General features: G+C 42.5%; 1 protein-coding gene across 2 annotated transcripts in view; it reads right to left on the reverse strand.

Annotated features, from left to right (window-relative positions):
- LOC143376930 (ecdysone receptor-like) overlaps positions 1 to 9,964 on the reverse strand; it is a 42,882-nt gene extending 32,918 nt beyond the window's left edge. Inside the window, exon 1 of one of the 2 annotated variants that reach the window (XM_076827728.1) lies at positions 9,103 to 9,964. In XM_076827728.1, coding sequence (XP_076683843.1) covers positions 9,103 to 9,418 — 316 coding nt within the window. In that variant the 5' untranslated portion in view covers positions 9,419 to 9,964. The remainder of the gene's footprint in view (positions 1 to 9,102) is intronic. The other variant, XM_076827729.1, reaches the window with a different exon arrangement.
- Between the last annotated feature and the right edge of the window lie 6,528 nt (positions 9,965 to 16,492).

The following is a 16,492-nucleotide window of genomic DNA, read 5'->3' on the forward strand; positions in this document are numbered from 1 at the left end:
AAAATCGGTTAACGTTGCTCCGAGCTAATTTTAGGCACGTATACAACTTACTGCAATCTACAAACTGTTTTTTTTTTTTTAATTTTCATTACAAGCTCACAAAAAAAGTTTAAAAATCGACCTTTACTATTCCTTTCGCTATTCCGACCAAATACATTTTTTTTCAAAACGACCAAATACGTCATTTAGCAAACTAATCCTTCTAGCTTCTGAAAAAAACTCAAGTCGCTCGGACCAATTCTAAAAAAGTTATGCGATTTTAAAAAGTGTCCGAATATTAATGCGAGCCACTGTATATAAAAAAAGAAATGGATAACAAATTCCTCCACCCTCCACAAATTTCCCTCGCATCACCCCACTTGCTTGCAAATTGAAAATTAAAAAAAGGGAGTAAGAACGGAATATTACAAAGATAATTTTACAGGACAAAGTGTGCCTATAGTCCGAGGTGTAGTTCCTCTGAAGGAAGACGCCGCGGAGGCTCGCGGGAACGAGTTTCGAGTACTTACATAGTTTCTTTTTGGACGTGTCCGTCCAGTTCTACACGGAACCACGTCTAACGGTTCACGCAGCCGAAACCGTGTGTCCTGGCACCGGAATATGTTTAACGAATCGCCTATCTAGCACGTCCGAGGGCCCCGCGGACGCGGCGGCCATATTATCATCCGGCTGGAATTCGATGACCCATTTCGACAGGAGCGAACCACGTGCCGCCCCTCTGTATGCCAGGCTACTGGCATCTCGATTACGGTGCCGCGGAGAATCGTGCCACCACGTGCAGCCGATCGTGTTCACAAATGGATGGGCAGGGGTGACCTCACGGGGTGCAACGCCCCACTCCATTGCTGGTCGATTAAAATCGGGGGGCGCTGTCGTCTTTGCTCCGAGGATTTAGAAGTTACTCGATACCTAGGGTGTTCAATCCCGGGATCGCGGTGTTTTTTGGGTTCTAAAACTCCCGGGATTTGATGTATCAAGTTATAACTTACCCCGAGAATTTTTAAAATCGTAAATTAGTTTAGGAACAACTGAAAAATATAAAAATGGAATCCAAAAAACAGCCGGGGTCCCCGGATTGAATTAACCTACTCGTGTCATCCCTAGGGACGTATTTGACATTATGCAGGGAATAATTGAGGGTGCGTTTGGAAGTGATTTTTAGGAAACCCGAGAATTCTGATTTTTTAATGAAAAATTGGGTGAATGGGTATTGAAGTGTGCAAGGGCTATTTTGGGGATTTTTGAGGGAAATTGCTACGAAGGGGTGAAATTAACAATTAATGTTTTTCATCCCCTTTTTCGTTTTTTGCCTGAGGAACTTTATTTTGATTTTTGTAGCGGTAGAGCGTAAAACTGTGAACAATTTTTGTATTTAAATTTTGAAACGCTAGTTCACGAAGAGAAATATAATTCAGTGATTCCCAACTGGCGGGTCGCAATTCCGAAGTGGGAGATTTTTTACAAATATTATTAAGTTAGAATTAGATTCTGAAATACCTATTTTTAAGGTGTTTTCTTTACCTTATTTGGGAGAAGGGTTGAATTTGAATATTATAAAAGGGGATCGCGGCTCAAAAGAAAAATTGGGAAACAGATGTAATTCCAAATTACAGGCGGTAATAAATTTTATAGAAAAACCCCCACGCTCAGTCAGGAGGCCGAAAAAGGTGTGATTTTGGGAATTTTTTTCTCAGGAACTATAAAACTTTATTCAAAAAAGTTTTTTTTGTTTGCAAGGTAGTACATTTAGCTATGCCTCTGAATTTTGGCGTTAAAAAATGTTTATTAATAACAAAGTTATTCACAATCGCCTAGATGTCGTGTTCGAAAGAAGGGTTTTGCGGTGATCACGATTACTCGGAAGTGGATTGCCTAAAATCAAAAATTCAAAAAAATTTAGCTAATATATGAAATTATCTAGTCCTTAGACGAAGGGTTTCTCTAAATATTGATTCAGGACAAATTGGCAAATGTTCAAACGTAAAATGTCGATTTTCAGCCAGCATCCCACTTAATTATCGTTAATTAAAAAAATAAGCAACAGAAAGAAAAACCCTTCGTCCAAAGACTAGATAATTTAATATCTTAACTAATTTTTTTTTAATTTTCCATTTTAGACAATCCACTTCCGAGTAATCGTGATCACCGCAAAACCCTTCTTTCGAACACGACATCTAGGCGATTGTGAATAACTTTGTTATTAATAAACATTTTTTAACGCCAAAATTCAGAGGCATAGCTAAATGTACTAGCTTTCAAACAAAAAAAACTTTTCTGAATAAACTTTTATAGTCTCTGAGAAAAAAATCGCAAAAATCACACCTTTTTCGGCCTCCTGGCAGAGCGTAGTCCCTTAAGTTCAATAAAAAAACTTTCCTCTAAAATGCCCAGGAGCCCCTAAAGAATTATCTTGATAGCAGGAAATCGCCCGAAACCCACTAGAAGATCCTTCCGAACAAGAACACCCGTAGCAATGAAAGTTGAGGCTCCAGAAACGAAATTGTCGCTGCGAGGAGACCTGATCAAATTTAGAAAGCTGCAGGGGGCTCGTTACACGTAATGCCGCGAGATAAGGTGTCTAGTGCCCCGGTGAGCCGTGAATCATTCGCGGGGAAAAAGCCAGAGGACCGTGACCCAGTTTCCGGGTCATCGGTACCGCGGCTGCTGCTGCTGCTCCAAACGAAAACACAATGGTTCACCGCACCGTCGGCGACATATAGGTGACGCATCGCGTTATTTAAAGCCGATGTACGTACCTGCAGCATCCGACAGACGTCACGCGCGATGCAATAAACCCGAGACCGTAAGATGAGAAAATAACACCGAGGGAGGGAGCGCGCGCGATTTCATCAGAATGGAATCAATTTTCGAGGAGATTAACTTCTACGAGATATAGTTGGCAGGGCTTCTGGAACGATGGAACGGAGGAATATGGGTGTTGGGAATAATCGCGACCGGCCGGGCGGTGGACGCCCATGGGCGTCTGGGAAGCACGGCCGGAGATACGTGGATTGTGATTCCCGCACGCGGTGAGTGGTCGTTGGGTGATGATGGGAATGGAGGGTTGTCGGGGGTGTGATTTATAGAATGTAGTTGTGGATGGATGAAAAGCATAGGGTATGGTTGGTTATTGGTAGCGAGTTGGTGATCGTTACTGATTTTACATCCAAATCATGGAAACCAGATGTTCAGAATTTGAATAAGCAGCTGTTCAACACAGAGCCTTGGGAATTTTAAAACAGACAGGAATCGTGATAACGAAGCGAAAGGCGGCCAGAATTTGGGCCTGCTTCTGAGGCGCAAGGACATTAGAATTTAAAATGGGAAAGATTAGCATACAGATCATGGGCATTTAGAATACCAAGGGGGCATGCTCCAGGGAGGTCAGGCTTTTGAATTTTCTATGCCGCATAGAGATCAGAATTTAAAATCAGAGGCACAGAAAATTGTGGCCATATAAGACGAGAGGTCTGGTATATAAATTCTGTCGTAATGCAACATTTAAAACAAATAAGGAACTGAAGGAACTTTCAGAGATTACGATTTTTTTCGTCTATTTTTAGAGTGCGAAAATTAATCTACGATAATTGCTGACTATTTCCTGGGATGTGCAAGTTCAGCTGCGACAAAACAACCGAACAATTGTTAACAAGCTGGAATGGAAATCAGAATAGAGAAAGAATGGTCCACTTTCAGTCGAAGCACTCAAGAAAAAATGTGGATTGCAAAAATCAAATTTGATAAATAATTTAAACAGGTCTAAGAACATTGCAGTGTCAAAAAATTGTTCCAATCGCACGAAGCGGCATTTCCAAAATATGCTTTGAAAAATACGGTACCTATTTAGAATAATTCTAAATTAATTTCTGTGTTTTAATTTTCCAGAAATATAGAATTCCAATTTTATTCACCTTTTGCCAAATGAAGGGGAATTTTTGGCAAATATCGCAGCCAAGAATTGGACGTTATGGTGGAAGAATAGTCTCCAGAGGGATGAAAAGGAAAATAAATGAATTCCTCTGCTTGAATAACGGAGCAATAGCGACGTTTCGAGTCGAAAGCATCGTGATGCGCGCCAAGACTCAGACGCAATGGTCTGCGGTAATTAAATAACGAGGTCACGGGGGTCGACAATTAAATATCGCGGGAAGTAACTCGCCTTGTCGCAATTGCACGCCTCGCGTGAGCCTGATTTTGCCCGTGCACGAGGAAAAATGTGGAATACGCTGTTCAACCTTCACCGTAATCCCTTTCCTCGTTGGAAGATCGAGATACAAACAGGAAGATGTGACGCTGCCGATACTCGTTTACGACTCGCCGTCTATTACTGAACTAATTTGGAGAAAAACAGTAACTACAATTTATTTCTAAATATGAACAGAAATTGGAAGAAGACAGTGCGCTTTAATAAAAGCGCTTTCATTTGGAATGAAAATTGTAGTTATTTATAAAATTTTTAAAAATTCAACTAATTTAAAAACAAATTGCTAACGTAGTGTTAGAAAATCATTAAATATTAAAAATATCGTGACAGCTTTGTTGAGATTTTTTAAAAAGGGGCAAAATTTATTTCAAATTTTGAATAGCAAAATGTTGTTTTTGCACAGTGATAGTGGATGTATTATAGTGAAATATAAATTATCTTTGTAAATATTTCGAGGATTGAAAGAAAATATTGCAATTGTTGAGTGGATATATTTTTTATTCAATTTTAAAGCAACTGGTGTCTACTCAATTAATATAGTAAAAAGTGCCATGACAATTTTTAAAATCCCAGCAAAAATTAGAAGTAGGCAGAGCTTAATAAAGGTACTTTCGTGTGGAATACAAATTGTAATAATCCAAAATTTTTTAAAAAAACTTTAACCACTTTCAAAAACAAATTTGAACATGCTACTATGATTGCTAACGTAGTGTTAGCAAATCATTAAATATTAAAAATATCGCAATAAACAGCTATGAAGAATTTTTTTTAAAAAAGGGGCAAAATTTATTTCAAATTTTGAATAGCAAAATGTTCTTTCTTTTATACAGCGATGGTGGATGTATTACAGTGGAATTCAAATTATCTTTATAAACATTTCCAAAGTTGGAATTTTTGAATATATTTCTTAATCAATTTTAAAGCTTGCAACTATTATTCGGTGTACTTTTGACTACCACAATCGATTTCCATTAAGAGCAACACACCCATTTACGCAAAACAATTTAAAACTAAATTTCAAAAAAAAATGTTTTCAAAATTTTATTTTCCCTCAATTTTTGTTTCCAAAATTTCAAAAACTTCCACAGGGGCACCACTTTCCCTCAAACTGCACATGCCCTTCAAAAATTCCATACATCTTAATTCATAAAGCAGAAAGCTTCTAATATGTTTATGTGACTGTCTGTCGCCTAAAACTTTCGACCGATAAACTTTGGGATCACAAAATATGCCTCAGCTGATTATACTCGACAAATCCAGATGAATGTGACTATTTAAAAAAAAAACCCAAAAAAAATTTGTTATAAAATCAAAATCTAAATTTCGAGCGAAGCCGTATATTAAAGCCAGTACCACATAATTCAAACACATACAATTTCTCCTAACAATCATCTGCTCGAACTCAAAAAAGTCCAACATCAGCCACAGACACGATCAATTCCCAAATAAACAAAACCAAAAAAACCAACAAACATAATCAGTCCTACTAAAATCCCTCTCCACAAAATTATTCACGCAGAACCATTGAGATTTAAAAAGAAAATTCAAAGATCCCCACGAAAGTGGAAAAAAATTCGAAAAGGAGCCTCGAAAATCCTCGAGCAGGAAGGGCGAGAAGTCGGCGAGAGATCTCGAGAAGTGCCGAGAAGGTCAACTCCGTACGAGCCAATAAACGACCTTTAAAGGTGATCGACCTACTCTTCAGGTACCCACTCGACATTTCGCTGCTCTCGAGCCCAGCCAGAAATTCCTTTTTCGAAACCACCGCGGGTTTCTTTTTCACGTTAGGAAATCGGGTCGAGGCCGATCCCGGCGACGGAGGAGAATCGACACCCAGCCTCATAGGACCCCGTAAAAGCGTTCGTCATCGATTGCGCCACGTTGCACCATACCCGACACCGATTGCGCAATTCCACCATTTCCAACGCGCATACGGGCCTCGGCTAATAGAGCAGCTTTTTTTTTCTTCTTCTCACCGATATCTTACTCTTCTCGGTCGCGTGCCTCCCTCATCTGCCTGCACGTTTCATCTGTCCTCCTTTGTTGCCATTATTCTCGGACGGCACTATTATCATTTCTGATAAAAGAGTATTGTCTCTCGGCGAGAATTACGTTTTTCTGACGTTTCTTTCTCAGCGTATTACGATGCACCTTTTTTGCACAGTCTCCTGGGTATTTTGGGGAACCTTGGAACGGTGATTTTGAATCGAACACAGTTGAATTAAATTAATTATGAAACCAGATTGAGAGCGGGTAAATTTGATATTGTACTGTCGAGGAACTTGTTAGACTTGATGCGTGTTAATTTAGAAATATATTTCTGAGTGTTAACCCTTAACTGGTATACTGTTTTTGGCAAACGTGGCTGGTATGCTGGGGTCGTGGCTGACCCCAAATAAAAAAGGGCACAGAAATTTGTAAAGTCGACACTAGAGCAACCCCTATGAATATTTTGTTCTTAGGTAATGTGTAGAATAATAGAAACCTAGGAAGTTAAAATATTGTTATAAAATTAATTAGAAAAACAGTTTACAAGCTTAGACAACCAAAAATTTTGCAGCGAATTTTGCGTGCCTGGGTCGTGAGCGACCCCAAGATACCAGTTAAGGGTTAATAGGAATATTTGAAAATACAGTGGAATATTTGAAAAATTGAAGTTCTGTGAAAGCTAGTCGACTACTTTTCAAGTTTTATAGTTTGCAACTGACGCGACCTCGCGGTTATGAAATGTTGGTACCTGAAAAACACGCTCGACAGACTGTGGCACATTTTTAAAGAATATTACACCAGGAAACGGTATATACCTCGACGGTCTATAAATCTACGTCCAAGGATACGAATGTCGGACATGAAGCGGAACTGTAAATAAAAATCCTTACTGGCACGCCGCGTTCTGCAAACCAGAATTTACCCCCCAAAAAAAAGAAAATGGTAAAAAGCTGGTTCATAGGAATTTTGGGAATTTCGTTTGCATTGATAAATAATGTTGGTACATGTGCGGCATTATCCTGTAATCCAAATTACTGCGGTAATTGAAGTTCCAATTCCTGTTTAAGTATCGATAATGTGAATACAATTATTGGAATTTGGTTTTGAATCAGCGTAAATTAATTGTTCGTCGAGTCAACGCCAAAGTGGGAAGTGGAAGAATAACGATAGGACATAAATTATGCGTTGTTTTGAAAATAAATAAATATTTTGAAATTTTGAAAAACTTTTTGGAAACATTCCTCGCAACCTGTGCGAGAACTTTTACGAAACTCGATGCAAGAGAATTTAATTTACGGTACATTTATTTTGGAAATGAATAGAAATCGAAGGAATTTCGAAAACCGTCGCAGAAGTATTATTTGGCACCATTTTGATAGTTTTACGATGGCAGCGGCTTATTTCTACCCGCCGCGTGTGTCACGGTATAATTTTGCAAATTAACAGTTCTCCAACTTGAAACGATTTCAACAACGATCGAGTTACTTTTCAGCATTCTGGAAATTATACTAGAGACCCAACCAGTTCATGGCTAATTACACGTGCTCCGCCGAGAAAAAGATCGCGTTTAATTTAAGAAAAGTAAAATCGCAAATACGAAAAAACGAAAGTAAGGAAAGTTTGGAAAAAAGTAAAAGTAACCACTTTCAGCAACTGAAAACAGCTCGCAATAATTCAGTATGATCACCCTAGTTTCGAATACTAAATTAAATCGCAACAGAAACTCTTGTCACCACTGTCCCATAGCAAAACCACAACTGAAGAACGTCGGAAACAAAATTTCCAAACTTCAAAACACTACCTAATTCAATAATTCCTAAAATACCAGAGAAAGCATTCCTCCTCATACCTTTTTCTCTCTAAAAAAAAAACATCCCACCCAAATTGTGAAACTGACGCACAGTGTAATAAGTGTATAAGAAAAAGAATCAAAAATCAATTTTCCATTAAGATACAGTTATTTTCATGTGATTGATATGTTAATCGTATTTGTACACAAAAATGAATTTTTAACATAAAATAATTTATTAAAATATATTTTTGAACGTAATTTTTATTAGTTAATCATATCGTGCATACTTTTGTAAAACAAATAAAATAGATATTTTTTAAATACATTTAAACACAAATTAATAACAAATATATGAGACAATTAAAAAAAAATAAATTGAATTTTTTAAATAATTCAAATTGATAATAAATTTTAAATTATTCATTCTTATTATACATCTTCATCACTATCAATTGAATCTGAAGGAATGCAAAGCTCAGTGTCTTTCAAAAATAAATATTCTAGCACAGATTTGTCTAATTTTTCGTTTCATTATGTGTATTTCTTCTTACGTGGGAGCACTCGGGAGCAGATAAAATTTACACCAAATAAAAGGGCAAAAAAAGAACTAATTATATTAAAAAAAATAAAATAACCGATGTTCCTTTTTTTTAATTCACTCGAGAATTTAAAAGATGCGACAAAAAAAGTAACAGTTTAAGCCACTGGTGCGTATCCATATCTTCAAACGCAATAATTTTTAATTAATAAAGCGAAAGAAGGATATGTTTTGCTTATTTCCAAAAAAAAGAAAGAAAAAAACTTATAAATACAACAAAAATGCAGTGGGTAAATATCTTCTATTTGCAGTCTGTGGCAGCTTGCGTTTGGTTATTCGACTTTGACTGCAATCACTGACCTTAAATCCTTTATTTACGTTACTAACTTACGATGTTCTCATGTCAGATGACAATTACTACCAATTCCACGCGACGAAATACAAGATTTAAAAAGCTGAAATTTTAGCTTCGCGGAAAACACGTGCCGCGACACTGTGCGAGAGTTGCGCCAAGTTTCGAGCCAGCAGCGAGAAAAGAATACAGAACCACAAACGCACAGGCAGTATAGCCACACGAACCTTCTACAGGGGAGGCGAACGGCGACGCAGGATCGCCGACCGTTGGCAGCACTGTCGTAGTGGTCGTGGCCGTGACGGTGGCCCTGTAGTGATCCCCGTTCGTCTGCAGTCCCCGATGGAGGTCCAGGTCCCACAGCTGTAGCTCCTCGTTCCTGACCGCCGCGCTCTCCGGCGTGGATGGCTGAAAGTTGGGCGGCGGCGAGAGGACCCCGCTGCTGGACACTTCCGGGCTGGACTCCTGCAGGTTCCCGGTGTGCCTGTTGCCCCATCGCCGTCGGACGCCGGCGACGGGGACACGGGGCACCGTCTGCAGCATCTCGCCAGCCTGCTCCACCTTCTGGACCAGCGTGCGCTGTTCCTCGGACTCCACCGTATCAATTTTCTCGGCCACTTCCGGTGAAAAAACCCCTCGGCCACCGGTGCTGGTCGTTGGGCCCCGTGTCGGGCCCCGCGAGACGGTGCAGGAACTTTATCCGCGGTGCAACGAAAGAGAGACGCTCGCGAGCACTGTTTACACGCAGCGCCAGCGAGCGAGAGAGACGGAGAGAGAGAGAGAGAGAGAGAGAGAGAGAGAGGGAGGGAGAGTATCAGAGACACACTACGCTAGTCGTTGACCTCGATAATTCGTTCGTCGACCGAAATTGCGGCAAGAATACGAGGTCAGGGCGGCCGAGGATCGATTCACTGTCAAGAGTCCATGGTCCCCGAGCTCTCACGCGTCGCCCGTCTCGCTTGGCCGCTTAGCGGCGTTTCCTCGTCTCTGTCCCTCTCCGCGTAAGTCCCAGCGTCCGTGGCTCTCTCCTCCTCCGCCGCGGGGAGACCCCGATATCGTCCTCTTCGTCCCGCCTCGGTTGCTCCCGTTTCTCTTTCTCTCTCCTGTCCCCCCTCCCCCCTCCGCCCCTCCCCCGCCGGTGGCTCGCGGCTCCGGCTAATGGCGGCCAGGCAGCCGCGGCAGCGGAGTGTCGGTCATCGAAGAAACGGGGTCACGATCGCGCAAAAGGGAACGCAGCGGGCGCGGGAGGGAGAGAGAAAGAGAGGACGCCGCCGGTGCCAGGCTCTCTCTCTCTCTCTGCCTTGGACGCGGCGCGCTCGGTGTGCGTACAGGGAGGTACGTCAGCCAGCCGAGTAGCCGTGGTGGAAATGCATGATTTTCACTGGCGAGGTTCGCGTGGTGTCTGAGGCTGCGCACGATCGTAGGGGAACGATGCACGCAACTATCGAGGTCACGCCGGGACGTGTGTACGTTCGTCGCTCGAGCGAGTCTCCTTCTTGTACGCTCCACTTTTCCGTCGTCGTGCCGCCGATACCTCCACTTCTCACGCCCCCTCCTGCTGCTCTCGCCGTTTTCCACCTTTCCGTCCCGTATCTCTCTATACGCCTGCCTGCCCCCCCCCCCCTCCCAGGCCGCTCTCGAGTCAACCGTCTGCTTTTCTCTTTCTACTTTCACGCTCTCCCTCGGTCCGTCCTCGTCCCGCGCACACACTCACGCGCCCGCGCCGACAGACTATCGGCCGCCGTCGTCGTCGCTCGGGCAACAAACGAAACTGCGTCGTCCTTCGACACTCGCCTCCATCGTGCCGAGCGACCGTCCGCGCGCACGTGCGCGTCTCCTCGGCGAACGTCGAACAACACAGGCCGATCGTATCCCACGCGATGTATCACCACTGACAGCCGCGCCGCCGTCGCAGAAACACTAATTGTTATCGAGCGACTGTTGCCACCGGTCCGCGGCAACGCACGAGGATCGCCCAATGCTGCTTCTTCGCCAGTTCTTCCCACTGTTCTACAGTGCGAACGTTATGCACCCGCGTATTCAACGGAGCGACGCTCCACCGTCGACGGTCCGTCACTGACTGAAGGCGTACGAGCTGGCCGTGCAGGCACGAGGGTACCCGCCAGGCTCCACTGCGCCTCGGCCGCCAGCCAACCAATCACCGCTCGGCTCCGCGCTACTTTCACTGTCGCGCGTACCCTGCACCGTAGGGAGCCCTATACCTGCGTGCTGCGCAGACGCAGCCTTTTCTGCGATCCTACGAGCACAGAGGGGTTTTCCACCTACGACTTCTTTTTGGAAAATCGCGCCACCAAAGCGGCGCCGCTTCGTTTAGTGCTGTGATTTTTGCTGAAATGTTCGATGATCTGGGTACCATTTTAGGTGACTGACATTTTAGTAAAAAGATAACGTAGCCTATCTTTGTTTTTTTTTTTCGGTGATGGAGATCAGATTTTGTGACCTTTTGTTGCGTTTGCTATTTTAGTATTTTCGTTGGATATTTCTGTTTTCATGGTTATGGGTAAAGTCGAGTGTAGTTTGTTCTCTACTTCTGCGGGAGTTATGCGCGTGGTTTTTTTTTTATGGAATATTCATGAACCTATTTTTTTGCGAAGTTAAAAATATCTCTGAGCACTTCGAAAGAGTAATGTCTTAACGAGTTTTTAATGCCTTCCGCAAGAAAATGCAAAAGCAATCAGCTGCTGATTGCACAAAGAGAAGCATAATCGATTCAGAATTTTCTGATAAACCTGATTGTCCCGCCGGCGTATTTGCCGCAGGAGCGTGCAAATGTGGATGCTTTCTAGTGTTGATTGCAGGTTTTCTGAACAGCCTCCGCCCACGATTTTCACATCGGCGCGTAGGGCAAGCTTTGCGGTTCAAGGAAACGATTTCTCTGCAGCTGAAGGTTTAATCCTTCGAGAGAGGCATTCCAAGATTTCGATTACCGTAAGGGAAAATCTGAGTTTTCAACTTCCTGCAACTGCGGTTAGAGAATTTAGGTTTCAACGAATTAGAAACGTTGTCGGATTTTCAGCAGTGCGTGTAATTTCTTGGGGATTGAAAATTCTTTGACGTTTTTTTCTAACACAAAAATTATAAATGAATGGTGCCAAAAAACTGTTTGCTCCTTTTTGGAACACCTCAAAGTGCATCAGAACCGAATCCCGATAATTAAAAATTGTAAAAATAGAAGAAGATAACAGCCACAGTTTTCTGCATCGAAGAAAAATAATTTTCTTCTCGCGATGATACTAGCATTTCCCGCCGAATTATCGTCGTCGAACCTTAGTCATCGTTATGACCTTTGACGCGGCTTTCTGTTGTTCGCGTTTTTATCACGGACTCGCCTGGGTACCTCGTTGAGACGAAATGATAAAAACGGATCATTGGAATACGCATTCTCGACCTGCGACGACGATAATCCGGAAAAACATCGTAATCGGTTACATTCTGCGGCAATGCAGACGTATGTAGTTTGTTTACGTGAGGAAATAGTCGGGGTTCGAGGTCCTCAGCAATCGATATTCCAAACTGGGAGGCACCGGTGACAATCAACAACGAATTCATCCCGTTTGTCAAAGCCCCAAAGTGTATTACTGAAATTCGAGAACTGCTGGAATTGATGCGCGAAAATGAAATGTGCGATGTAGTCGAGGTGGAAAAGCCACCTTCCCACAGATGCAAATCGCATCAGACGTACTTGTACCCGCGTCCCCACATAAAGACTTAAAAGTTCAGACGCAGAATCCTACCAAATTCTCCCCAGAAATAGAGCATTCCAAGAAAGGCACACCGTTAAGCCACATTCCCACTGGTGCAAATCGCATCAAATGCACTTGCACACCGTCTCCACATAAAGAATCAAAATTTCAGAACCAGAATCCTTTCAAATTCTCCCCCAAAATACAGAATTTCACGACACACCTTAAGCCACATTCCCACTTGTGCAAGTTGACACACAAAATACACAGAATACTAAAAAATTTGGTTTAGTACAATCAAAAGAAGTGAGATTAAATGACAGCTTAAGCCACATTCCCACTGGTGCAAATCGCATCAAATGCACTTGCACACCGTCTCCACATAAAGAATCAAAATTTAAGAACCAGAATCCTTCCAAATTCTCCCCAAAAATAGAGCATTCCGAGAAAGGCACACCTTAAGCCACATTCCCACTTGTGCAACTTGACACACAAAATACGCAGCATACTAAAAAATTTGGTTTAATACAATCAAAAGAAGTGAGATTAAATGACAGCTTAAGCCACATTCCCACTGGTGCAAATCGCATCAAATGCACTTGTACCCCATCTCCACATAAAGAATCAAAATTTCAGAACCAGAATCCTTCCAAATTCTCCCCAAAAATACAGCATTTCAAGAAAGGCACACCTTAAGCCACATTCCCACTTGTGCAACTTGACAGACAAAATACGTATTGTATTAAAAAAAATTTGTCTTAATACAATCAGAAGATATGAGATTAAATGCGCTGACATCTTAAGCCACATTCCCACTGGTGCAAATTGCACCAAACACACTTATACCCCGTCTCCACATAAAGAATCAAAATTTCAGAACCAGAATCCTTCCAAATTCTCCCCCAAAATACAGCATTTCAAGAAAGACACACCTTAAGCCACATTCCCACTTGTGCAACTTGGCACACAAAATACGCAGAGTACTAAAAAAACTTGTCACAAAACAATCAAAAGAAGTGTTTTACGCGCGCATCATATCACACACACACTTTAAAAATAATTTGCACACCACACAAGTGGAAACACGGCCTAATGTTTCGCGCACCCTCCCCGTCAGTGTCATCGGAACATTTTTCAAGGTTACAAGCGCGAAAAGATCTACAGTTCCGCTGATGAATATCAGCGACAATATTGCAAAGGAGAAAACAAGAAAATCGCGGGGTTCGCGCGACTGTCAAAGTCACAAGCTCCAGATCGAACTCCCGGAGTGGAGTTGCACCTCGGGGGGGCGTAGAACGGAGGAGACGGAGGGGCACCCTTTTAACCGGTGGGGGGTTGCCACCCTGGCCGTGACGTCATCCACCTGTTACACCCTGAATAAATACACACAAACGCATGCGCACGCACACCTATAAACACCTGCGCGGCCGACCGACGAACACCTACACGCACACGCCTCGACCGGGGAAACACGGTGAATGTCGCAGGCCAGTGATGCGCAACCTGTGGCCCGTGACCTCGTTTTCAATGGAGCCGCCACCTTTCCAGTAATTCAGAATTTTGCGATCGCGCCGGATGAATGAAAACGAGGCCTCGTTTCTCGCGCGATTGATTATTCCGAGTACGGGGTGCAGAGTTCAACGGAGAATGAAATTTTTCTGTTACACAATATGTACTCGCCTGACAGATGGAACGAGGAAGACTGTAACAGAGACAGTGGTGAGTTGGGCATGGAGTTGAACAGATGCGACGTACTCTGATAGAGCAGAGTAAATAGAAATTTTGGAAAAATTAAATCTGAAAGTCAGAACTTGATTTAGGTAATTATGCAATTTTGGGGGGCTGCGGCGAGATTAATAGCAATATGAAAATTATGAAAAATAATATTCGAAGAGTTGCTGAATATTTTTTCTCTCAAAAATAATTTTCTTCCCAAGTACCATTTTACTAGGATCCTCATTAACACTAAAATAGTCCAAAAAAGATTCAAAGATCACCTGCTTAAACAAAAGGACCCATTTAGGGACAATCTGCTAACACCGTCGTAGGATCAATATTTAACAACAGAAAAAATTCTTGAATGGGTTTTGGTTCGTTATCCAAGCAGGAAGAAAATAATGGCATATCATTAAAATATGCTAACCTTTCAACTCCGTTTATAGGAGAGGAGAAGAAAGAAGTTTGCGCGCCACTGTCGGCGGTTCACAGGGTCTCGAGGGTGTGTGGGTGTCGCTTTACCCAGCCGGGGCTACCAGGGTGGGTCATGGCCAGAGAAACGAGGACAACCCTCAGCTCACCCTGGCGAGCCTGGAAGAGTGGCTGAATTTCTAAACCGCCCCCGCCGCTGGCTCACAGAAACACCTCTGGTCAGCTGTTACATCCGCCAGGATTTCTCTTTCTAAAAATAGCACCCGAAAGGCTAGGGAGACTGGTGGCCACCACAGAAACCAGGGGGCAACGACAGAAATCCTTCGTCCAGGAGGCAGCAAACGTTAATGAGGGAGTAAGGTGAATGTCCCAATTTCTGCTCATTTAAGAGATAACTCGTCATAAAGAAGGTGTAAATAATTTGTGATCAAAGCTTGCAGAGTAATTGATTGATTCTTTAATAATAAATCAACCAATTCAGAAATTATTTAAGAAAGATATTTCAAGATTGTTAACTATTAGTAATTTCTAATTATATATTTAATTAATGGTCTAAATGTCCGTATTTCTGTTAATGTAAATGTTTAAATAATTTAGAATTACTTTGTTGCAACTATAGGACAAACGTAACGCATATAATAATAAGAAAAATAATCAGAAATGGGAATATGAGCAGAAATTGGGACATTCACCTTATCGACCGACCAGAAAGAACTGTGGCGCGAATTTTCCTCGGAGTGATCGTATTTTGCGGGAATTAACAGGTGTCCATTACATTCCTACTTCTTCGTGCGTCCGCCTCTCGCTTCAGTCGGGCGATTTAATGATTGCCACGAATCCTTGGAATTTATGAGGGTTCGGCTCTAAGTTTTGTCTAAAAATGCAGGGTTATAGTAAAATTCTGATGTACTATTTTACAGATTTTTGATAATCAAGTGGGTATTGAAATCGGTGTATAGAAAAATATCTAGGCATTGTCTAGGGTGCTATGAAAATTTTACCCTCGTGGGCAATGACAAGGGAAGATCCCTGAATCGGGAATTCAAAAAATTATAAAACTTTGGGTGAAAACTTTGGGTCAAATTCACCTTAAGGCGCGAAAATTGACCACAAAAAATTTAGCTATTTTCCGATTTTGACCAAAAGTTACCAAATGCTAGTGTCAATTAAAAGAAGCAACTTTTGTCTGAAAACTTTTTTTCTATCTCTTACAGTTCGCGAGTTATAACAGAAAATCTGAGAATAGCCGGATTAAGGCGCGCTCCCACTTGCCGAACACGCGGCGTCTAAGAAACTCAAGCGCAGCCTGCTGTTCCTCGCCGTGCGCTCAAATGAAATGCACCTAACCTTCTGCATTCCGCCCACTGAATTTCGCACGTGGGAAACTAGCTTAACGCGATGGCTCGGCCGATGTGCTTGGATTCGTGAGACGAGGTACATGTACCGAGAAGAACGGAAGACGTCGAAGCGAGCACGCGTTGTTATACGTAGCAGACGGTGCGTGACTAATGGCGGCAGCCGTAAAAAGAATAGCGCGAGATGCTAGGAATTCATTCACAGAACTCGAGCGCATTATGCCTGCGCCGCGATGGCGCTTTAATAACAGCCGATCCAAGGTCGATAACTAGCACCGTGAAATGTTGAACGATTTCACTTCGTGCGGAGGGTTCCAGGCTGGACTCGCTCCATGGAAGTGTTACGCGTTCGCCTGACTCTTAAAACTGATATCCCTCGTAAAATGCATAACGTGAATCGGACTTCTACA

Source organism: Andrena cerasifolii, chromosome 15, assembly GCF_050908995.1.
Source record: "Andrena cerasifolii isolate SP2316 chromosome 15, iyAndCera1_principal, whole genome shotgun sequence".
NCBI classification, from domain to species: domain Eukaryota; kingdom Metazoa; phylum Arthropoda; class Insecta; order Hymenoptera; family Andrenidae; genus Andrena; species Andrena cerasifolii.